The 26,067-nt window shown below is 37.3% G+C and overlaps 1 protein-coding gene across 1 annotated transcript in view; it reads left to right on the top strand.

Moving 5' to 3' along the window:
• The window catches only part of lobo (coiled-coil domain-containing protein lost boys), a 208,357-nt gene that overhangs the window by 179,725 nt on the left and 2,565 nt on the right, over positions 1-26,067 (top strand). The window contains exons 3-10 of the mRNA XM_073073640.1: positions 21,180-21,374; positions 22,095-22,256; positions 22,541-22,726; positions 23,600-23,810; positions 24,171-24,318; positions 24,511-24,620; positions 25,030-25,177; positions 25,750-26,026. Of these exons, the coding sequence (XP_072929741.1) occupies positions 21,180-21,374; positions 22,095-22,256; positions 22,541-22,726; positions 23,600-23,810; positions 24,171-24,318; positions 24,511-24,620; positions 25,030-25,177; positions 25,750-26,026 (1,437 nt within the window). The remainder of the gene's footprint in view (positions 1-21,179; positions 21,375-22,094; positions 22,257-22,540; positions 22,727-23,599; positions 23,811-24,170; positions 24,319-24,510; positions 24,621-25,029; positions 25,178-25,749; positions 26,027-26,067) is intronic.

Genomic DNA, 26,067 nt, shown 5'->3' with positions numbered 1-26,067 from the left:
ATACATTTGTAATAAAACACGGATAGGATTAAAGTCCTATCTGAGGTCGGCCACACATGCTTGATACCTACCTATGGTACTGTATCGTACCCAGGCGGCGATCGCATAGACTGAGTATTTCTTATAAATAATTGCAAACATGTATATTGATTTCTGATATGAACGAATACAAATTCAGATATAATATGAACGTCATAATTCAACCATAACTTGTGTAACATTTTTTTGAGAAATAAAAAGTTTTCAAGCACCGATAACATAAGTACACATAAACTTACCATTATTCTAACTACGTAGCTTTCCAAACATATGGAAGTCTTATCTAATTTTGTCGAATCGTTTTTTTATTTTCTCAAAAACGTGATCAGTAATCAATGATTTAACTATCGAGGGCTTGAAGTTAAAACAGGGAGTCTTTAATTAAACCGAACGACTCTATAATGGACACGGAGGCCTTATACGGCGTAAATTGGTATCCAAGTTAACGGTTAACCGGATAGTAAACGCTTAATACCAAAGACCAGAGGTCAAGAAAGCTAAGTACGGTCTTACCCACGCTGAATGAAATAATATTGTTCAAGCTAATTAGTTAAGAGGGAAATGGAATAAAAACTTGTAATAACCCTTCCTTGGCAGTCGGGTAAAAAGCAATGATTGAATGAATTGCCACTTGTTTTGTTTGATACTATTTGAAAGAAATAAACTATTTTTATTTTTTAATGACAGCCTAGTGGTTTAAGTCTTGCCTGGTATGCTGGTTCCATGGTTCAAAACACAGTAACGTCAGATTTTTATAGTCTTGTTTTAATTGTAAACGAAAAATGAGATAGATTTCTATAAAAAAACTTCACAAAAGTATCTGTGATATGTATGAATTTGTGTTGGGTCGGCGTGGTTGACTATTCCTCAAAATTCTTTTCGCTCTCAGATGAGACCAGATTTGCACGTCCACTTTTATAAAATAGTTATAATAATTCGAAAACCGAAATGACAAGCGAAAATCATCAGTGTCACTGCATTTACTCATTTCATCGTGATGTATAGTGATGTGAAGTTCCTCAGCGATGTTCCACCCAATATTTGTACGATTGGATCTTATTTGACTTATTGGGCAAATAGTACAAGAGTCGTAGAATTCACTAAAATATAATTACGAGTACATTATCCTACCTTACCTACTTGTATCGATTGCAAAATTGCAAAACATTCACATTAGCGTTGCAATTTTAATCTGGGCCGGTGCAAAACCTTGAAATTCTATCCTAATTGGTCGATTCCGTTAAAAACCTTTGGGCAGCGAAACGTGACACCATCGGTCGGTGAGGGGAAAATGGCCTTGCGGGTAGGGTTGCCAGGCGACTGCGTTTGGGCGGATATGTTTGGATTTTTGAACGACCCATCTCGGCAGGCATGTACTTACCTACCGCCTGTACGGCTCTTTAGTCTTCAGTGCCCGTCTTTTATCAAAATATGAAGCCAATTGTCAATTACGCTTGAGACTACGGAATTAATTCGAAAATCAGGAGTTCGATTTGCATTGCTAATGGAACATGTTTGATAATTATTTTTCTATTATTTTTTGTCTTTTTTTAATTGTTTTTTTGAAGTTATGTAGAGACGTTGTTATAGTTATATAATATGACATTAAATAAAATGGCTCTCGCGATGCCTTTATTAATCAGTAATATGCAATTTAAAACAGCTTAATGTTTTATTTATTGACTAAAAAGAGTATCTATCAATTATTTAATTTTTCTTAAATACGAGTAAAGTCTGTTTTTCAAATTGCGGGCAACGTAATAAAAATATATGTAATAACCAAAAGATATAATTATGTAATAACCAAATAATCGTGATTTACTGCTGGCGTCTGTCAACCCTGTTTGCGGTGATCGCGCACACCGCGGGCCGGAAGCGCGACGGTGCGTTGCTTGCGCCTGCGCATGTGACCGCGTCGTCCGCGGGGGCCGGAGGGCCGGGGGGTCGGGGGGCCGGGGCGGCCGCCGGAGGGACAGGATGTGGTCACGCACGTTCGCGAGAGATTTTATCGATGCCGCCAGGGACCGCGGATAGGATAGCCATCAGAAACGCATGAGCGAGGATGGTCCGTTTTTGTGGCCTTGAAACGCATCTCGCTGAAGCCGTGTGAGATACGCTAGTTAATCCGGTTTGCTGTAAAGCTGCTTTAATGATGCGCACAAAATTTTAGGAGTATTTCAATAATAAAAGTAAAAGTATAAGGGAATTTTAAATCCCCTATTTAGCCGCTTTAAACAATTTTCAAAACTCTTTTATAGGTTTAAGCTGTTCGTTTTCTGTAATATTTTTTTATTAAGAAGATGCCATTAAAAGACTAATACAAGACAGCGTTGATAAAAACAAGCAAAACACGAAGTAAATGAAGAGAAAGAAGATATTCTACAAAAGCCTCTGTTGTTTCTTCTCTAGCATTATATTTTAAACTATCTAACACTTTGACAATTTTATTATCAACTAGCTGACCCGGTAAACTTTGTACTGCCTCAAAATCTATTCATGAAATATATTTCACATTAAATATAGCCTATGTTACTAGTGGATAATGTAGCTTTCGAATGATGAAAGAATTTTTAAAATCGGTCCAGTATTTTGTGAGCCTATTTATTACAAACAAACATACAAAGTTATCCTCTTTAAAATAAACGTTCTTCCCCTTATACTATGGTTGATGCTAGATTTCGTTTCGCCAGCGCCATTTCGTCCCGATATCAACAGTGATGAGTTTTTCCAAAATCACTGCAAGCATGGTTACCCTAGCGACCAAGCCATCACGCGAGCGGTCGCGGGAGAAACCGCGACGTGCGTGGATAGTGAAGACCGGTATAAATATTCAACGTATCGATAGGTACCGATGCGCCCGCGTCCGTGATACAACGCGTCTAAGGTAGTGTGCAGTAAGATTGGAGTTTAAAGATAGAACTCTCATTGATTCGACTCCAGCGGTATCACCGCTACACATATTTCAGCCTATAACAGTAGTGTTCAACGCTTTTTCGAGGAATTCTGCGCTTAGTTCTCAGGGGTAGCGGCGCATATGTGGCCGACCTCAGGTAGGAATATAATCGTATATGGGGCTTACGGATATCCCATTGCATTAGACAGTTACCATCAGGTCGATTGCATGCTCGCCTGCTACTCCTATACTATATAAAAAAACTTAAGATAAGAAAAGGTAAGCTCGTACTTATCTTACGATTAGTAAAATATCTGAACAATGACCGCGTGACAGTTGGCCGACAGGCGAGAGGCAATGGACACGCACTCTCACGGGACACCCAACGTGCCGTCCAGCGTCCGCTTCGCTTGCTTCGATAACTTCGATCGAGTATCGATTTTAGGACTAAGCTGGAACGCCTCGGAAAAGTATGTTTAAGTATGGAATAACATGTTTTTTTGGTAGACACGTGGTGGCGTATCAGCAAGTTTGCAGAAAAGGAACTGGCGACACAGAGACATCTAAATATATATAACTCGAAGGTGACTGACTGACATAGTGATCTATCAACGCACAGTCCAAACCACTGGACGGATCGGGTTGAAATTTGGCATGCAGATAGATGTTATGACGTAGGCATCCGCTAAGAAAGGATTTTGATATTATGTATTTGAATTCTACCTCCAAGGGCATAAAATAGGGGATGAAAATATTACTTCGTAACGCGAGCGAAGCCGCGGGCAAAAGCTCGTGTTTATAAGAACCATTTGGAGCTACTTTTGACCCCTTAATAAGTCAAAATATAGCTCATTTAGACCCACGTATTACTCAGGTGGCGTAGTGGATTAACACCGATCTGTTTTGCAGGGTTCCAGGTTTGATTCAGATCCAGAGATACGGACTCAGAATAAGACTATAAATTAAATATTACATTTCGAGAAAAGTATTAGTAGATTTTTTAGTATATTATGAGTATATACGGTGATTTAAAGTTATTATAAAGCTAAAGTAAATGTAACTTTAATTACGCGTTCAGTAATCTTTTTATATTAAACACGTGCCAGTAATCTTTTATATTAAACACGTGTCTATGAGTTTACTTGGAAACAAAGGTTTAATAAAGTCCTCTTTCTAAACTCAAGTAGACAGACCTCTCTTCACTCCTTGGGATTAAAAATAATCAATTGCTCCCGGCAACGACAAAGTAAAGACATAGACTCCTATCGGAACTTCACATTCTAATAAATAAGACTAGTTTCATCAGTGTATGCAATACATATGGTTTATTCATTTCCGGATACGTATTATTTCAGTCAACTTGATCAATATAAGTCGATAAAGATTGTAATCCAAAATGGCGGCATTTTGATTAGGCTGTCTCGTTTTCTATCATATATGAATGAAAATTTCAAGCCTTAAGTACTACCTACCATGACAAAGTACCCAAAATATCTCTTGATCATCAAGTTTAATTCGCGAATTGCATAGAATTAATAAAGACAAATTTCACCTTTTTAGTCGTAGCCAAATGTCACGTAAAAAAAAATAAAAAACAGCAACATTGAAATTTAAAGAGTAACTAGGAGTCTATTTTGTTTGCTTCGTCCACGGTTGGGAACGGCGCACCTGCGAATTTCGTCAGCGTCAACCGACGCTCTCAATGCGTTAATAGCTCGTAAATCGATCGAGTCCTCTCAGCGACACATTTTTTAGGGTTCCGTACCCGTAATGGTAAATACAGAACCCTATTACTAAGACTCCGCTGACTGTCCGTCTCTCCGTCTGTTACAGGGCTCTACCTTTTGAACCGTAATAGATAGACACTTGATTTTTTTACAATGTATACATATCGTTAGCCAATATAACATCACATACTAAAAATAAAAAAGTTGAATATTAAAGGGGGTCATTTTTAAATCTTAGCAGTCTATTTTGTTTACATCGTCCACGGTTGGGAACGACGCACCTGCGAATTTCGCCAACGTCCACCGACGCTCTCGTAGCGTTAATAGCTCGTAAATCGATCGAGTCCTCTCAGCGACACAGTTTTTTAGATGTACTTACTTACTACTTACTTTGTACGTTGTTAATACATAGAGGAGTCCTTACTAGGCTTTTTTCTGAAGGAGCAAAACGTATTTTTGCGGTAAACATAAAGTCAATATTGATTTTGAAAAAATAAGAAAAGTAAAAAAAAATCCGAGCACAAGATACTTTCCACGTCCTTGGAGAAGCGTGGTAGAGTGTGCTCGAGCTCTATCTCAGGTAAGGGGTAGAAAGTGAGCCCAGCAGTGGGATTTAAACAAAGTTGCGGGTTATCGACAAATTGCACAGTAATTTTCGTAACTATAAAACTGATTTGAATGTTAGATTCTACCTGAAAACATAGAGTAGGTACTTTAGGACCTGATTGGTGGCCCCATTGTGGAATTAAGCAAGGCCATAGCAGGGTAAGTTCTGGCTGGTTACACTAGTAAAATTTATAATAATTAAATATACAAACTTACCTATTGATTATAGCCGCATTCATTTAAAGTTCAAAGCTTCGAAGTCAATCCATTCAATAAATCAATAAAACAATTTGTCAAAGAAAAAGTAGCAATGCAAAACTTTTCCAGTGTAAATATTTGTAAAACTGTCGCGAGTCGCTAGTTGGAGTTTGTTGCCGATAATGTTAATCGTAGTATTCAACAGTTTGTTAAGGAATTTGTTGTTGAGAATCTCCATAGCGGAACTTTCTCAAGAATGCCGAATGGTCGAACGATCAAAAGTTTAAGTAAGTTTTGCCAGACGCTGAAAGTATTGCGGCTTTTTTGTGTTACTAAGTGACTGGTACAGACAGATTGTTAAGTTTAAATTGTTTATTAATAAGTCATACATTTTTTTATAATACAAGAGTAGCAGACGAGCATGCAGTCCACCTGATGTGGCTACTGCTGCCCATTGACATCTGTAGTCAACATAGGATTAGATTTCTACCTGAGGTCGCCCAGAAATGCGCCGCCACCCCTGAGGACTAAGCTGGAATGCCTCGGATAATATGTATATAAGTAGACCCACATGTTTCCCCGAGTAGACTTCTTCAATTCTTTTTTGCAAATCATATATATATTCGGGGTGGAAAGAAGACGTATAGATAATATCATTGATTATAGCTAATTGTAGTCATTTATCTATCTGGAGATCTCGTGGAAATCGGTACAGTCGTTTCGCTAATCGCCATAGATAGAGACAAAAACACATCAAAACATATTTAGGATTTTATAAGTTCTCGTACTTACTTATATTTTTCGTGAAAAATAGTTATTTCCACAATGACAAACCAACGCCTTAATTCTATGTATACGTCTACCTATAGATTTATACCTAAAATTTTCATCTTACAGAATAATAATGAAAGAATTTACAGAAGTTAGATACATGATGAGATAATACGTCTTGGTGGTGTATTAACTTTATAGTGTTTTCTACACTCACGATCTCTACAAAGTTTCCCAACTTCAAATGATAACAACGTGTAAAATGGCTATATCTTAACTATTAAAGAACTTTCCCGACAAAACTTAGTAAGTCCCGCTCTCTGCCGGCGCTATAAATATCTGGTAATGATAGCACCTGTTGCTGCATCTTTTGACGTCAGTTTATGTAACACATCCGGCACGGGACAGTTACAACCGGCTGTAACCGGCTACGACCGGATTTTTATGACGTTTATAAATGGAATGAAAATCGTAATGATTTATCACTTAGGTTATAACGTAAAGTTACGAGATATCACATCTTTTTCTTAGGGCACGTTAGTAGAGTTAAGACTTAATAGCTTTAGATCCATTTGTATAATAAATATATAAGACTTATAAGCCTATTTCCATAGTATATTCAATTACATTCAAAATTAACTTTAAATATGGTTTTGTTTTACTATAGAAGATAATGTAAACTTTACTATTACAAACTTGCATATATTACTAATTAGCGTGGTTAACTAGACAAGTAAATGAAAGGTCTAAAAATAAATAAATTTTGAAAGAAACGAGAAGTCTTCTATAACGATGACAAAAATTAATATACTAATGTATTATTTAAGTACCAACAATGATACTGAAATTATGCAAATCAGTAACGACTCTCATATTTCACCACACGTCGTTTGAATATAAAGGGGTTATAATCGGCAAAGTGCATTAAGCAGTACGAAGAATTCACGGACTAAGTAGTTCAAACGGATTCCAAGTACTGCACAGACTCAGCGATACGAGAAGACCCTATTGTAAATTGAACTTACAAGAAATCTTGAAAATTCAATTCGCTTACGTGCGACAGAATACTCGTATTCCGTGCGCGCGGCACCGAATTAGGGCTGCACGCACACCGTCAATCGATATCGCGTGATTATCGATAATAATGGGACGGATCCCGCGATGAGCTCCCACGGATGCCCGCGGGGCCCCTTAGCGAGCCCCCGACGGCGTTCGTAATTTGAACGTTTCGCGTCGGGGGACACGGAACGTGTTTTGGTCAAAAATGCGCTGTACGTTCACGATTAGGGAAACGTCAGTCGAGTATTGTGAGACGCGGCATTTTATTGTTTTTTTTTTTTTTAAGATCGGAGAATTGTTGCGATTTTTCAAATTTTAATGCTTGTGACCAGGTGTAGTTTAATTCTCTTGTGTGTGTGGAAAGTATGATGTTTTTGCATTATGACCCGCTTGGAATGAAGAAATGTACATTTTTATTATGCAATTATTTTTTTGTCTTTGTGAAACTTTTTGTACATAACAGGGCCTGAAATTTCGGATAATGAGCTTTACACAATGTTAATTTTTCTATATTTAACCTAACGTTAAGGCCGACGGGCTACCTGATGGAAAGCAGTCACCGTCGCCTATGGACATTTGCAACACCAGAGGAGTCGACAATGCATCGCCGGTTTTGAAGGAGAGCTCTTTTTACACCCCTCTTGAAGAGCCCCATGTCATAGCCATTAACATAAGTATGACATGTTATTGTTTAGTATTTAATCTAATAATAAATTACTATTGTCGAGTCCCTATATAAATATTGTGTACATACTTACTTTTCCACCTCGTGAACAAAAAAAAGAAAAAAGGCTTTAAGCGCTTCTTGATCCACATGGACTGCAGTCTTTTTTAGTTTTAAAGAGGTTTAATCAAAATTAGAAGCTGCCTAGATTTAAGTGTTGTGATATTAGTTAATAGTTAGTAATAACATCGTTGTTTTGTACTTAATGGTTAATATACTTGTAAAAGGTTAAAAGCTATTGTAAAGATATTGAGTTAAAGAGGATAATGAAGCTATTAATAGTAGATACCTGTACTTAGGGAAGTTGCTTTCCGAATTAGAATTATCGATAACATCAATTACTGTCGATAAACACGTCGAACATAACACGAAACTTATTCGTGTCCTCTGAATAATTTACTGCGTTTTGATTGGGCGATCGTGGCATTTACATAATTGCCCATTAGCAAGTTTTTGTTTACCGTCAACATGGATTCGTATGATTCTATAGAATGATATATTTAAATATTTATTGTAAACGATTTCTTTGTCGTTTGAAGTTTGGTTTGGTTAAGTTTTTGTAAAAGTATTTTAGTTGTTAGTTTTTACAGTTAGGTAATAGAAATTGGTTGGTTAATATTTACGTAAGCATTAGTAGCAGTGGTAGGCGCAAAATCAGATCTAGCTCACTATTTATGGACTGAAGAAAAGAAAATTTTACTTAAGTTAATTTTTAAATAAATTAATTTTCAGTAAGATAATCCATGAATAAGTGAGTGTATCATAAAAAGTAGGTATATATGTATGTGTAAGTGTATATGTATGTGGTGCAAGTGCCTACGTGCGAGTTAGTTCGTATGTGTGACTACATTACTCTGGCCTCTAACTGTTCTAGGTTCCTACATTTAAGCAATATTTTTTCATAATTTTTCAGTTATAAAAATGACAAAGTACGTCGTTGTTTACTTTCCGCGTGTTCTCATAACTACCTTTACCGTTGTTTGTACACGGAAAGTGTCCTTCGATTTTATAGCCAAACAAAAGTTTCGAGTTTCGCGCGACCGTATCCGTCCATCGCGACCCGGCGAGCTAGGTAAGCGTTTCGCTCATCAATAAAGGTCCACGCAAAATTCCATCTCGAATATCTTCGGCGGCCCCCGTTTGTACGTAAACATGCGAAATCCCTCTGAAGGTACGCGGTCTCTAGACATGTGCGGGACATAAATTTGGCGAGCGTTACGTAGGTACAGGCCGGCCGCTATGTGCCGTTGTACATAAGGAACGGTACATAGGTACGGAGCAACACGGGCGTCACTTATCCGCGCGGAGGATGCGGTGGCCGTCCGATCGCCCCCCGGCAACCCCCAGCGCCCCCACACCCCCTCGCGATTCATTAAGTCGGGCGCGGCCGACGCGGCGGACGCGTCGCGGAGTCTCCGTGAATTCAAATTAGAGGCGGCTCGGACGTCGTGCGCTAGGCGTTGCACGTGATTGGAGTTGTCGATAAAGTTTATTTTGTTTTTACTATAACAATATCGATAACTTGAACAAAGTTATAAGTAATAGGTATACATTTTGTAGCTTATTTAATTATCAATTAAGCTTTTGAATAAAGAACAACATCACACATCTAAATAAATATTATAGTACAATTAGACATTAAGAACATAACCAAGTCCGATACATTTAAAATTAAATGTAAATAAGGAAAAGATGGTAAAATAATATGATCTCGTTTAATCTTAAAGTAATCTAGGACATTGACACGTTGTAAACTTGTAACGTATTTACCTAACGGTGCATGCAACCTTACCGCCCGCTAGAAGGATTTGCACATAGGTGCACAATTTATAACCGCCAATAAATACATGCATAGGTATATCTATCATAAGATTTTACACATTCACATCCTTACTTTTATAAGGCTTTGTTACATCCGCATCCTCATATATTTATAAGGCTTGTAAATATGTACCTTTACCTTTTTATCGATAACCAAGCACAACAGGCATCGTCCCTAGCGCCCCTTTGTCTCGGTAAGACAGACGCGGGCAGGGGGCGGGCGCACGTGCCGGACGGAAGTCGCGCGGGCCTCGCGCCGCACCGCGCTAAATGATTCAAACCTCGCCCGGACCTGCAAGATTTATGCCCCTACCCGATCCGGGCTAGATTAAAGATGTCGCGAGTATTGAAATACGCTCAGATGCGGCCGAAAGAAACCGCCCCCGCTGTGTTTGGGTCCAATAGGTTCTACGATTCTACAGTTCTACACGTGTAGTACGCTGAAATACTTACCGGAGAAATAGTTTTGTTATAAAGCAAGCTTCGTACAGCGATGTTATTTGTATGAACTTAAGCTGAATTAAATAAATGGTCATGAGCAAATGATGGATAGATAATGTTTACGGTAATTACCCATATGCTTATGAAAGACATAATTATCGTCGTGACTTTAAGACATCAAATGTTTTTTTTTTCTCCTTGCGAAATTGACTTTTCACGCAAAAAATTTTTTAGGTCCCACAGATATAACTAAGTAGTTTTTTTATTATTTATATTATAGGACATTTATACAAAGTAATCAATATCATATTGCAATTACTACAAAAGTACAAAAAATACTACAAAGTAGTTTTTCTATATAAGCTACTTACATTACTATACCATAGGTTCATTAGGACTAATATCGAGCAGCTGTAGGGTCGCCATTCATGCGGACTTTTGCCGGAGTTGCTCTACTTTACTACACATAGTTTACTTTGCTAATGTTTATTTCGTTTAATCGAATTGAAAACCTCAATTATTCCATTCAATTCGAAAATATTTCATTGATAATTATAAGCATCCTTATGTCGATTTTATAACGTTTTTTACGCGAATGTGGAGGGTAATGTTTTTCGACCGTGTATATAATTTTTGGCACGTCCTACATCCATTTGGGCTTGACGGATTATACCAAAGTAGGTATCGTTGAGTTTGTCGAAATTACGGGAGTGACTTATATATAGACTTACTATACCCATATTTTAAAGTAATTGGGATTTGTTTTTATAAAATTTCCAGCCGGTATGGGTTTATCTTGCCGCTTTGTCCGTATGTGTTGGCAAAACACTTTGACAGAAATTGGCGAAACAAAAAGCAAAGTGGGTCAGCGTCCTCTTTTATCTATATTTTATGCTGACTCTACACACAGCTGACCATCGCGTATGTACCCAGACTCCCTACAATCGACTCCACCAATGTTATATAGTTAAGTTATATGTTTTAGTGTCTTATTTTTCTTAAGGACATAGTGCATTTTTAAATAGTCCTATTTTTTCCAAAATTACGTGGAAATAATAAGTACTCATTGCCAGTAGTAATGTTGTTAGTTTTATCGTCTTTCTTACTACCGCAGTAGTCAGATATAAGCCAAGTTTTAAATTACTGATTTCGATCAGATTCGGTACAGATTTCTAACATTTTCTAATACATATATCTACTATGATTATTTGTATTATAATATAAAATTAAAATTTTCTTATTAGTACCTATATTAGGTCGATACGGATTCTTGAGATTTTTTTAGGTTATACCGTTTTTCAATTTAATACGGTGTTTTTATCTACGGTACCTTCGTAAAATCAAAATATTTTTATGGGAATTTCAAATTATTGATCATCCCATAGTGCGAGATGGAAAACTGATTGACGATGTCCACCCCTATGAGCCTGTGATGGACCACCCGGTTATATAATTCAAAATGATAGTTTGTCTTCACAAACTCACCCCTCGTGAGTCACGTGGATACCAGGGGAGGTCAGCCTCGTGCCATGCACAGTCACTGATGTAGTAACCAAATAGAATCCAACGAGTCATACGCTGAATAAAATTGTAAGTGGTCGAAATTTAAATAGCAATTTAAAATTGACTCTTAAACTTTTATGATATTGTTGGGAGTAAATTATTATGTAGTCCACGTGAAGTGGTTACTGCTGCTCACGGATGTCTGGAAAAGTCCGAAAAAGATTCAATCCAGAATATAACGGTTATAACCAACGTTATACGTCTAGTATCACCTTTATTTGACAATATGAAATGATCAATAATTATTCAAAACTAACTCTCGTCTTTTATTGAAAATGTGAAAAAAATATACTGTATAGGTAATTATTTTCAATGGGTAAAACATACTTCGTTAATTATTACATTTAACAGATAGGTACCTATAAATATGTTACAACATTTCTATTTATCATCTATTGAAAAAAAACACGTGTATTTTCGATTACGATGCATGGTACAAACACAGATTTTTCATTTGTAAGTATATATATTAGGGTTGGGACTCTATTCGTTTACTACATCTGTGGCGACGACCAACAACGACATTCATTCACATTCAACGCCCGCGTCCATTCAGATCTTTATTGTTTGTTTTTGCGAGCCGCTTTATGAGGTCGTACGATGAAAACAGTGCCTTAATTACGATACGATATCAACAAACACGATATTTGTACTTTGTCAATTTAAAGCCTCTTGGCGGAGCGGTTACCATATCGGTCTGACTCGCGGGAAGTTCCGGGTTCATTCCCGATATGCAAAAATGTAGGTGTTATTGTTGATTCTTGAAATTGTAAGGTACTTTGTGTGCAAAGGGAGTTCTATGCTATGTGTAATTGTCTATTGTAACCTTAGTATAAATCCTTATCGAAACTTGACTTAACCCGTACTTTACTTTCTTAACAAAGTCTGTCTTGAAGGTGGTAGAACTCTTTGTGGTTCGACTCCGGCGGTACCACCGCCACACCTATTTCTACCTAATAACAGCAGTGCTGTGTTCTGTTTTGAAGGGTGTGGTAAGGGAGACATACTTTTCCGTGGCGTTCCAGCTTAGACCTCAGGGGTAGCGGTGCATCTATGGCCAACCTCAGGTAGGAATATCTAATCCTATCTGGGGCTGATTACAGATGTCCATGGGTGGCAGTAGCCACTTACCATCAGGTGGACAGCATGCTCGTCTGCTACACCTATAGTATAAAAAAGTCGCACTGGAGCAACGTGGTGGTATACGCGCGGACTTTAAAAAAGCCTCGTAAAAAATAAACAAATCATTCATATCAAACTGTTTCATTGCCTAAATAAAATTCCAAACACAGTTAAATCAATTTATACCAATCACTTGAACCAAGTTGAATTATTGCTGAGAATTGATGTTTATATCAATGGGCGGCAGTGACCACTAAACGTGAGAACTTGTACATTTACTACGTTTACATAGACTCCATAATACGGACGGGAGTTCGTAGCGTCAAAAGTTTCCGTCTCGAATGCCTTAGCTACTGCAAACTTTGCGGAGGCCAATATGCAAATGTGAACTTTCCCTCTCTCGTACCGAGGACAGGAGGAACTGCACTTGGCCGATTTACGACCCTCCGGAGTTTTCAATTGAAATTCACGAGCGTTTTCAGTTGATACGCCGCTTTTTATTATACTTTAATGTTTTAATTTTCGTTATTAAATCGTTAAGACGAGTTATGTATTTCTGGACTTATTTTTAGTAACATTTTTATTAATTACCTTTTCCTTTTCAGTTTTTCGTTTATCATTCATTATTTAATTGATTTGATACAGGTGACATTTCGAATGGTTTTTTTATCGTAATTGTTTTTTTTTTAATTTTTGACTAGTTTTTAATCTTAATATTTAAGATTATGTTGCGTGTGTGAGTTCATAACAATTCTTCTAAACGATTTGGCAGATTTTAGGGATTTTTTCCTTTAAAGTTACTTGGATTACAATCCAATCAATTTTATTTGTATAAGTATTTATTTCACACATAAAAATGTATAGGTACTGTCAATCAAGTCATAGATAGAATAAGTACGCGAATAGCGCATTTTTTTCTTTTTGTAGCTGAAGTTTATTACTTGGTCAATGGTTTTGTATAAGATCTCCTCACGTAAATCGCCAAAATTAGGGTAAGTTTAAAATTCATACCCTTTTCAATCTAAGGTAATACGTACCCTACAGTAGGATAGTAATGAGATGATGATGAGATATTTGCTACCTACTTATGGTTTATGAAAAAAAGCTACTTTTTCATAGTTTACTCAGAAAACTTCGCCATAAACGTTTTGTTTGTGTTAATGTAGGTGCGACTAAAGTAAAGTATACTCAATAAAGTAGTTTTTCTTTTCACTATTTTTATGTTATCTGTCATTATTGGTAAAATTTAAGTTCGTATAGGTAATTAAATTTAAATAATATTTTTTGTAAATTTTTGTATATAAAATATGCATGAAGTTTGAATAATGAATTAACACCGTAATCAATTAGTCGATAAGCGATAAACGGTGACCTGTGAAATTCAATCACCTAGACGTTGTCCTTTTATCTCGGTGGAAACTTTATGACATTACCCTAATGGAGCTCAAAGCTTGTACTAAGAATGTACACATATAAAATAACGTCGTACAGTGTACTGAACATGTGAACTCGTTAGCGCGGTCGCGCTGTAAGACGTGAAGATTGCATCTGTAATTTGGTTGCTAAAGGGCCCGATGTCAGAGATAATGCCGGCCGCATCGCTCTAGTAATTAACGTGATTGCTCGACTCGAATGTACCGGTACAATGTCCCTGTCCTAGCTAAGATTCGACGTGGAATAGGCTCGTAGCTAAAGCGAGGCTGGGGTATCAAAGCAATCTGAGTGGGTGGCGGTCCGAGGCGCAATTTGGGTCTGCTCCTTGCGCATATTGCATGCACGTACCAATGAAGTTTGCTTTGTAGGCGGTAATCTGCGGGGGTGTATCGGCGAGGGTGGTGGGTGGCGGGTTATGTACACACGAGCCCGAGGCGTCGAGGTAGGCAAATGGCCGGCGACGGGCGCGTAGGCCGAGATCTCGAGCGATATCGATCCGCGGCCGGCCTTCGCCCGCGGCCGGCCGTCGCCACGGACACGGCTCGCGGCGCCACCCTCCCGCCGTGACAAAAACACTCCTTTGTTTGATGACGCGACGACGCGCTCCCCCGCGGTCGGAGAGACCACGCCGGCACGCTTTCAAACGCTGCGGGTCACCCCTTTTTACTCGAAGCGACACAAAATAACATTATTATTCCATCGCTAATCTTAAATCAACCACACATTCAACTGAAAACAACTACTTGTTTCTACAAAAGGACATACAAAGCCAGGTACTAGTTTAGTTGGGATACAAAATTAGAAGATAAAAATTGTGATCGATATCGATAAAAATATGATCCGCAATATGTCACATCACTAATCCTTGTCGCGAGCACGCGGTGCGGCGCAAATCACTCGCGCGGACTGCCGTTCTTAAAGCGCTGTAGGGCTGCTACCGCTTGACCGACTTTTGCTTTATTTGTCGATTGCGAGTAGGTACGGTAGGTACTTTTATGTTATTTTTAATCACGGTTCATGTCATTCTGTGTGCAATACACGAGAACTATCGACTGTTTAAAAGTCTAACATAAATACTACTCTTACAAAATTGCGTCTTGTTGTCATGTTTTTGTATTGGAAATTTCACTGTTAATTTATTGACGTATTTTAAACAAATATAAGTCACATAAAATTTTATTAGGCCGCATCAAAATTAATCTTAGAATAATATATAATTTTTATTTTTAGTAGAATATATTTTCTATCTACTACAAAACGCTGCCTATGACTATAATTATGTTAAACGTTATTTGTAACACCTATTTAGATACATTTGGGAACTAAATCACTAGGTACTGGAATCCAAATTGCATCTATACCGATGGATTTTCCGGGAGGCCAATTTACACAATCGCATATTCCATTCGATAATCGTGTCTTAAAAGTTATTCAATTAAGTACGTTACATTTCATTTCAGAATAAAATTAGAGTATTCGATTCCTTTGTTACGTAATATAATTAAGATAATGTAACAATGTTCACGCCGTAAAGTACATCACAAAGAACTATCTAAATTTTCTCTTAAGCTTGAAAAAAATATCGACAAACGATACAGTGCATGTCACAGCGCTATTAATTAGAGGCGCAACGAAGTCTCGCGTATCGCTCTTTTTATACCTCCCCTAGCCCACTCGAACCACCTCGATACTTGCATATAAGTACGCAAGAATATTCTAGAATATTCCAGATTATAGAACATCGATATCGACACGAAACGTCGCAGCTTGTTCAATTAGAAACGCAGCGCATCTCGCATGAATGTCTCGCGTTGTTGAACCCCCCTGCTGGACCCCACAATCGATACTTGCGATGACCTAGATCTTAGAATGTTCTGGAATATTCTGGACACCGACCATCGGGATTAATGACGAGGTGGGCGATGTCCTGGGTTTAGGAAATCTGCAACGAAATATATTAAGAAAGATGGGTATATAAGTAGGTACCTACTTGAATTCCTACTAATTGGGGATTGCGTTGGAAATTTCAAATAGTGCACGTTCTGTACGTTCGAAATAATAGGTACAAAGTTTCGTCAAAAGTTTTTGATTTTTTTATCCCGTTGTAGTAACATATATTTTGGACTGGTTTCTTGATAAATACCTATTTGAAAACCAAACTTAATTTACCGTTAAAGTCTATATGTGACTTTATGTGCATCAAAAAACTATTTGACATTATGACAATATGTTTTATAGAATAGTGATGTCAAATATAGTTTCAGACGTATCCGAAATGCATTACTTTATGCATAAAAAAGAAGTAGGCTACCAATGGCAATGAAACAAATCTTGTACTTGCCTATTTTTTCAATCGTCAGCACTAATTAACATTGTGAATGAATGCTGTTACAAATTAAAATACTACTTAAATAGACTGCTTTGTTCGTTCACCCAATCATTAAGATTAAATCAGATCAAAAATTAAAAATCATCGTTAGATATCCGCGTTGCCATGGTGATCTCTCGGATCATGATCGGCTTGTTGACTACTATGCCATATGACACTTCACTTATTATCGTATAACACTAAATTACCCAAGTAATAACCGAACATTAAGGCTTCGTGTCTGAAAGGTTGACAAAGACATATATATACTTACGTAATAATATGGATATCATATTAAAAATATATTTTTATTATTTAAACATTTAAATGATATAAATAGATTTATCGGACCACCTTGTTCCTTCACACCAATATCAAACATTATATAATATAGCAGAATTTATCCGAATAGATTCTAAAACCTCCCGTCTAATACCTACACTTCAGTCCTAATCAACATCGGTGCAGTGAATAGCCGGTCGTCTCAAAGCGGACGTCCCTGCAAGTCTGCGGCACACAGGCGAGATACGAAGATCCGATGTAGGTAGGTATAGTGTTCCGTTGCGGATCGCGTTTCGCATTCGCAATACGAGCACAAATTAGAGCCGCGCCTCGCTTTGAGTCGCGCTTGACCGAGCGTTATTCGAATTCTGAAGACGCTTGGAGTACGGAGTTCTAGTTAGTGTTGTACCTACTTACACAATAATACTTATAGACATACTTATAGGCATTGATAATGGTTTTCTTACAATAAAAGTAGCTTATTTGCAGTTTGTTAAATAATTAACCGGTACGGAAAAAATAATAATATTTCTTTTTTTCATAATGTACTTCATCGCTCGGATAAATAGGAGATTTAATTAGACCAACTTAAGTAACGTAGCAGAATTTATCCACATAGATTCTAAAATTTCCCGTCTTATACCTACACTTCAGTGCAGTACGTGAATAGCCGGTCGTCTCAAAGCCTGCAATTCTGCCGGCACACAGGCGAGATACGAAGATCCGATGTAGGTAGGTATAGTGTTCCGTTGCGGATCGCGTTTCGCATTCGCAATACGAGCACAAATTAGAGCCGCGCCTCGCTTTGAGTCGCGCTTGACCGAGCGTTATTCGAATTCTGAAGACGCTTGGAGTACGGAGTTCCAGTTAGTGCTGTAACTGCACATTAATATCAGTAAATATACCTACTTCAATGTTTAAATAAGAATTTTGTTACGTAAAGATGTTCTTGCCAATAATTGAAACGTTACGGAAACAAAGAAAAACAAGTTATTTTTTATGTTAGCTTATTTTTACTTGCATAAATATTAAATAGTATAATTATATAAGTGTATAAAACCTTCAAAAGTTATCCACAATAATCATAGTTTGAAGTAAAACATTCATACACACATTTATATTGAAACGGTTTTATTCAGTCACTATTCCTGCTATTCCTTTCATACCTAGCAAGTCGCACAAATCCTGTCGCAATCAACATCGATGAATAGCAGTCGTCTCAAAGCGGAGACGGCGAGATCTCCACGTAGGTATACAATCCGTTGCGGGGCGCGCTTCGCATTCGCAATACGAGCACAAATTAGAGCCGCGCGCCTCGCTTTGAGTCGCGCTTGACCGAGCGTTATTCGAATTTCGAACAAGACGCCCGGCTGACAGGGATGTATTGCCAGCTATGTCTTTATGCCGATATCGGAGCCCGCAAGACTCAACGTCCTAGATTTCAGTTCCTGGTATTGGATATTTCGATGTATGTATGGATTTATAATCGTAAAATATATATAGGTAATGGAAGTCTGCGTTCCGTTTAATTTTTGTAGACTAAATTGTAGCTATAACTTGCTGTTTTTTATTAAAAATAAATATATAAATTATAGCATGAATTATCATAATTTTGTAAAATTGTTATAGTAATTCAGCTCGTCATTCTAAGCTTCCTTTGTCTACAGATACAAATAGCAAGCTAATAGTGTTATTTACCGTAAAAAAACATAAGATATGACCATAATTAACGAATGAAGTGAATTTGCAGGTGTGAAGTGTTCATGATTAAGAAAAAGTTTTAATTCGAGTCGACCATTGACTAGTAATGAGCAACAGCTGTCTCATCAAGTACACAAAGACTAATTCACGTTTGTTTTTTTTTTTTTGCTAATTTATGTCTTTCAAAACTATGTAATATTATTGAATTTTATTACACACAACAGCAGAAACGCTTACATAAATAATATTTGATGTTATTTTTTCCACAAAGTATTTGCGTAAAAATTGCGTAAAAACATAGTTACGTAATAAAAATTAATTCTTAAGTAATATGGAATTTTATAATTTGTTATATATTTCAAAGGTAATCATTACTTAGATAAATGCAGTTTAACGTCAGTCTGATAAGTATATTTGTAAATGATTTAAGAAATGTCTCTGATATATTTACTGACATATTAAATAAATCAATATAAACTTTTAAATTCATTGATATTGTTAATTGCGGTGAGTAAGTAATTATTACAAAATCAAAATAAAAATATAAATAAAAAGCAGCCAAAAACAAAGAATCCACGACTGTGATAGAATTTAAAAAAATGCATTAATAGTTGGCCAATAACGTTCGCGCCATTTGATAAAAGTGAATAAACAAAACAACAACCATTTAAAACTTGCAACAACAGAACTGTGAATCGTAGTTCGTGCCACAACTGTACAAAAAAGAGAACGGCCAGCGAAAGTGGTGAAAAGTTTTCACTGAAAAGTGAAAGTTTGAAGTCGCAAAAGTTACTTTGTTTTCGTACAACTTTGAATTCAATTTGCAGGGTGGCGGGCGAGGGGCGCCACCCACCTCCGCTACAACGGGCCGTTCATAATTTTGTTGTAAAACAATCGTAGACTTGTTTATTGTTTATGATCCTCGTTTAGTACATTTTGTACGATTACTTTAGAGTTTTGACGGAATTTGACATTAAGAGTGGTTTAAGATTGGACATTCTGTTTTTTTTTGTTCTGTCTTTTCTTAAATGGTTAGTTATTTTGCGTGATGAGTTGATGACATATCTTAGCTACTACTTCGGTTATTGCCATTTTTTGTTTTCCATGCCGTAATAAATGATAAATGATTGGGCTACTAATAATGTTTTAAACCATGAATGAAAACGTTATGATCTTATAGCGTCTGCCTTTCTTTTCGTTCCTGTTAATTTGTGAAATTTGTAGGTCATTTCATGAGAAAACATAAGATCTGTAGCTTAATTTCGTCACATTCTTTTTGCTTTTACTCAGAATTTAAGACCACATAAAGCCGCTCGAGACATTTAATACATTTATGATGTATATAAAGCTGATATAGCCGCTCGTCATTGCCATGCGAAGCTTTGATTTTACACCAACAGTTTTTATTTTTTTCGATATCTTTCAAATGTTTTACGTCCAGTTTCACTCAGTACAGAATTGACACATTTTTATTTTTAAATTTTACCAACCGTGGAACGTTTTGAGGTACCTACTGATTTTTTGAAAAAGTACCTAGAGTAAAATAAGAGAAAAATAATTAACAAAAAAAAAAAAACAATTTTATTTTGAACCTTTAACTTCCCTAAAGTTAAACTGAACGCTGAAAAATGTAAGTTTAACTTATTATAACCAGTAATTTATAAAAGCTTGGTAGTGGCACAGTACATCCTTATAATGTGATAGTGGTTTGTTGGTACAATATAAAAATATGCTCTCTTCGGTATAATTATACAATTTATAAATTGTACCTATTACTTTCAAGTCATAAAGTCAATTCGAAAGTGATAGAACATAAAATATGATTGTTAACGCCATCTAGTGGGCAGTAGTTGAACTAGATAGTATGGCAATAGGAAAATATCATAAAACCGAAAAGTATCACTGTTAGCGACTGATGATCGCAAGTAAAACTTCTATTTGGGAATGTTACGGATTTTGGGATGGGATTTTCTACTTATTTTTATAATATAGAAGTAGCAGACGAGCATGCAGTCCACCTGCCGTCCATGGACATTTGTAATCAACCCCAGATAGGATTAGATATTCATACCTGAGGTCCCTGTGGCCACAGATGCGCCCCTACCTCTAAAGACTAAGTTGGATTGCCTTAGAAAAGTATGTGTCCTTTATCACACCCTCCAAACCAGTACACTGCTGTTATGTGTCAGAAATAGGTATGGGGGTGGTGCCGCCGGAGTCGAACTACAAAGAGATCTACCACCTTCAGTCTACTGCAGTGAACAGCACCATTGATGACAACATTACACGTCTAGCCAATAAAACCAGACCGAGGACTTTTCCTAGATATGGGTCTCCAATACTTGCTGAACATCCCATTACCTTGTTCGTTCTCTCTTGCCGCAATGTCTCCTTAATGAATATAATTATTTAGGCTTTTTCTCTATCCAGCCGGAACGCATAATGTCTCCATACACGGCGATCATCCGTCGTAGCGGGAACCCGTTCGAGCTGGCCCACGTGCTGGTCTCCTGGTTGATCGGAGCCGGCTACGACGCGTACGTGGTAGTTGGGTGCGCGAAACGGGACGTGTGCATGGCGATCCGGTACCGGACTCTCTGTCCGGATGTACCGGATGAGACTGAGGTATGATTACGTCATTATATAATATCTATTGTTTTCTTTCAGTTTATGTTTCATAAGCAATAATCAGGTAGCTTATATGCTACGAGCTACTTGATGGATAATTACCGACGCATTTATAACGTCAGAGGAATCGTCAATGCATATTATACACCTCAACGAAAATTTCTTTTGGGACCTTATAAGTAGTCTGAACTAATCTGAAGTTCTCAAGTTTTTAAAATCTGTCAGGAGGAAATTTATTCAACATCCGTTATATGTATTATAGTACACATCAAAACACAAAATTTAGTACTCATATTCTTTTTATTAATAATAATAATATAATTTCTTTTATAATATAATTTTATATTAAAGATGAAATGAAGATTTGTAAACAGGCTTCGTATTACAATGTTTTGAATTGATATTAGGATAAATAAGATGATACTGATCAGGAACATGTGGCGCCACCTTGTATTGAGTAGTAGATATATTTACAACAATATTTTTAAAGTTGGAAAGATTGACGAAATAAACATGATTACATTTTATTTATTGTTATATTATTATTACTTACATAATTAATTTGATAAATTTGAATAACACTTCTTAAAATAAAATCAGATTGTCCTACATGTGCTGCCATCTTGCGATAGTTATACAAAAACACTTCTTGCATACATTTAAACACTTCGAACACCTGCCTTCACCTTTATTCTAAGCTTCCTGTTGATATTCTAGGTTATCGAAGAGCCACCTCCACCAGAGGAGGAACCCCGTTACCGTCTTGTACCATTACCTGATCTGACCTCTAAATATTGCCAAGAGATGGACAGGAAAGAAGCTGAGAGAATTCAGGGGGAATTGGACAAAATTGAAAACCAACGGCTTAAGACGATTGCGGTAAAACATATTATCTGTATTCTGTAAACTGACATTTATCTTAATTCAAACCCTAAGAAGATTTATTTATCGAAATTATGTCTGAATGCATGATTTTAAGAAATAGAATGTCAGTACTTCATCTTGTTTGAGTTTTCCAAAATGTCGTTAATTTTTTGTAATGTCTAACTACTTGACTTGGTTGACGTGATGAAGTTTATCCAATTAAGAATAAAATGCACCCAGCATAAGTAGAGTAAAAAGTTACTCATTAAATCTCACCTCTACAAAGTAACTCATTTCAGAATCTAGAGAAACCACCAGACGACGCGATAGATGGTTGGCGAACCCACGCCTGGATACTCCTGCTCCCAGGGTTCAAGGGCATCGAAGAACCCATGTTCATAGAACCCAGTGAAGGGAACGGGTACCCTATTAGCGCTGAACAGTACCAGTATGTCGACAGCGTGTACAATAATGAGAATTATTATGTTAGTACAACTTAAGATAAAGTTTTTGAAAAAAAGATTCCAGATTTTTTTATACAAAATTCACGTAGCAAATGAACAGGCAGTCCTTACGATGGTAAGGGGTTACAGCTTGGCATTTACTTGATATTGATCACAGAAATGCTTCTATGTTATCAATAAAGACTAAGTATAAGGAATATTTTGTATGCTTTATGTATGTCGCTGCTTTACGCCACTCTTTAAAAAATGAAATGTGGCACCGCCGTAGCACTGATTTCTGCCTTTTTATAGCAGGGCTAAGCGTTACTATGTTCAAGTTAGTAAGGTCTGGTTAGGGGTAGACTTAATTCCTACCTGAAGTTAAAATACCATTTCAAGTGATTTTTTTTATAACATAGGAGTAGCAGATGAGCATTCAGTCCATTTGATGTTAAGTGGCTACTGTCGCAAATGGACAGTTGTAATCGGCCACAGATGCGCCACTACCCCTGACGACGAAGCTCGAAAAAGTATGGAACTTGTTTGCTACTCCAAGTTCCTAATAAAGTACAGTTCCTTTAACAGTTAACAATGTATTTGAAGGTGGTAGAACCCTTTGTGGTTCAACTCCGGCGGCACCACCGCCACACCTACTCGTATTTCTGCCTTATAGCAGTAGTGTTAAGCGCTGCTGTGTTCCGGTTTGAAGGGTGTGGTAAGGGAGACATACTTATCCGAGGCGTACCACCTAAGTCCTCAAAGGTAGCAGCGCATCTGTGGCCGACTTCAGGTAGGAATATCCAATCCTATCTGGGGATGATTACTGATGTCCATGGGCGGCAGTAGCCACTTACCATCAGGTGGACTGCATGCTCGTCTGCTACTCCTATATTATAAAAAAAAAACCATTGCCAGGTGAACCTACAAACCAGCGAGGGCGGTGTGGGCTCACTCAACTACGACCTATCGGAGCTCTCGTGCTGGGAGCACTTGCTGGCCGGCGAGCCCTTCTACAGGAGACAACTGGTCGGCATCGATTTAGCTGACAAGAGGAGTGCCGTGGAGAGTGAGAAGCATCTAGACGTGCCAGCGAGTTGGGTTGAAAAGCTGGATATTAGTGCTGATGGTGACGTTTCGGTTTAGTTTATGTAGAATGTAACTGTAACTACTAACTAGGACCATTAAAAATAGTGACGGACTAATACTAGAAATGAAGAAACAGCAACAACATGATAAACCAACGATGACTATGTCGAGTATAACACAACAATATCGGACTTATGACGCCAATGACGAACCTATCACAACAGTATGGGACCTTTGACAACAGTGGCGGACCATCGTAAGAAAACTTGTAGACGCATATTAATCAGTAATAGTACAATAGGTATGAGGTTCACATCCCTCGACCTGTTTGTATGTCCTGGTGCGACTAAGAATAGACAGGTATATTTTATTTCATTAGCTGCTTAATATTATATTTCAGATTTCGAGCAGAGATATCCAGGTTGTCACAAAGTGATTCATTACAAGAAGGTGCTGTTAGAAAAATTCTCGCCATACTCTGAACGAGATGGCATCATCAAGAGGTTAAAGATATTCGACGACTACGCTCTGACTATATCCTTGATCACGTATGTAGATCTTACGTGCTACTATTTACGCAGGATTTTGTTTATAAGTTTGAATTTGAAAACGATCTTCTAGTCCATCTCTTCGTCTATTTATTGTATCAACCCTGTTATATTCAGAGCCCAGAATTCGAACAATAATGAAATTTTCTAATAAGAAGTAAGTAATGATTCCAATCAATTGTCATCTTCCAGCTATGAATGGTATAAGAATAGGGTAGACAAAATGGAGACAGTTCGAATCGACCATTTGAAGCGTGAAGTTAGAGAAATTTTTGGAATTGGACGTAAGGACCATCTTTTGAGTAAGTAATTCATTCATTTTTTTTCTTTTCTGCCCATAAATCATGGCAGCAGCGTCTTCTTATAGAATTAATCATAATATACTGCATTTACCAATTCAACCAAGCTAGATGACTGTAGCATCTCTCTCTACCTCATTAGGCTGACGATTGGATAATTTCAAGTGCGGTAACTTGAACAAAATTCCCTCTTTAGAGTAGTCCTACATGCACTGATCTATAAAGTTGTAACGTATGATGAGGACCAATAAAGGGTATACAGATCCATATTATCAACAGAATGGATTCTGCAAATACTCATGTAGGTATTAAAAAGGTGGCAATTTTTCGAAGCAAAAAGATATTTACACATAGATATAGACTGAGCATACAATACCAATTCTATGTTAAAAAAAAACTAAATTGTCTTCAGAACACGTGTACTCTATCGACGCGCCACCAACATCGGTGGTAGGTGTCCGCACGATGGAGTTCAACTACTACGCGAGGCTGGACCACCTCACGAAGCTGGTCTGCACTCCTCTCACCTTTGACGAGTATTATACTGATAGAGATGACAGGTAAGAACTAATTCGAGATTAATAACAACTGCCATTTAGACTAATTTACTGTTAACTTTAATCATAACTTGCTTTTGCGAAATGAAATAGGAAGAAAGATGTTTTAATGGTCTTTTTCTTTTTTACTAAAATAGACGACCAAAATACCCACTCTGTCATCCTTCCACACACTGTACTGAAGGGTAGTACATACTCTAATAAAATACATCATCCGCATCTCCCATTAAAGGCAGTAGAAATGTTGATGGTGGCATGCGATGGAGCAGATGGAACAAAGCAGTCTTATTGTAAACCTGCCTGTTAACAATAAGACTGCTTTGTTTTGGTTTGAATAAGGCAGAAATATTAATGTGAGACCTTATTATCTAGCCATCGTGGAGAGCTACACGACTATGATTGACCTTGAATATCTCTGGGATATCTAAATCTAACCTTACTTGCTACGTAGTACGTAGCATATTACTTTAGCATTGCTACAGTTACAAAAGCCCGTTAATAATCATGAGGGATCACTTAATATCACCCAGGACATTTAGTTTGCTCCTTCAATGCTTCGATAAATTTACTTCCAGACTAGAATCCCGTATAATAACATACACTGAAGGCACCAAGGCGGAGCCGAAGCGCCAAGTGAACGTCATTATCGAGACCTACAGCCGCAACCCAAACATTCCAGCCAAGGACGATGTTTGGAAGAAGATCTTTAGAACTCAAGAGAACACGATAGAACTCTTGTACCATTACGCGTATAACTTTGTCACTAACGATGCCAGGAGCTACATCAAGCCGAACTTAGCTGAAACCGGTGGAAAGATTCTGTTCTATCCGGATAAAACTTCTGGGTATATTGTAAGTACGATTTTTACACACATATACAAACACGATGATCA

Source organism: Epargyreus clarus, unplaced genomic scaffold (genome assembly GCF_041222505.1).
Source record: "Epargyreus clarus isolate Ecla_fem2 unplaced genomic scaffold, WU_Ecla_fem_2.2 ptg000006l, whole genome shotgun sequence".
NCBI lineage: Eukaryota > Metazoa > Arthropoda > Insecta > Lepidoptera > Hesperiidae > Epargyreus > Epargyreus clarus.
This window is presented reverse-complemented; position numbering and strand designations above follow the sequence as displayed.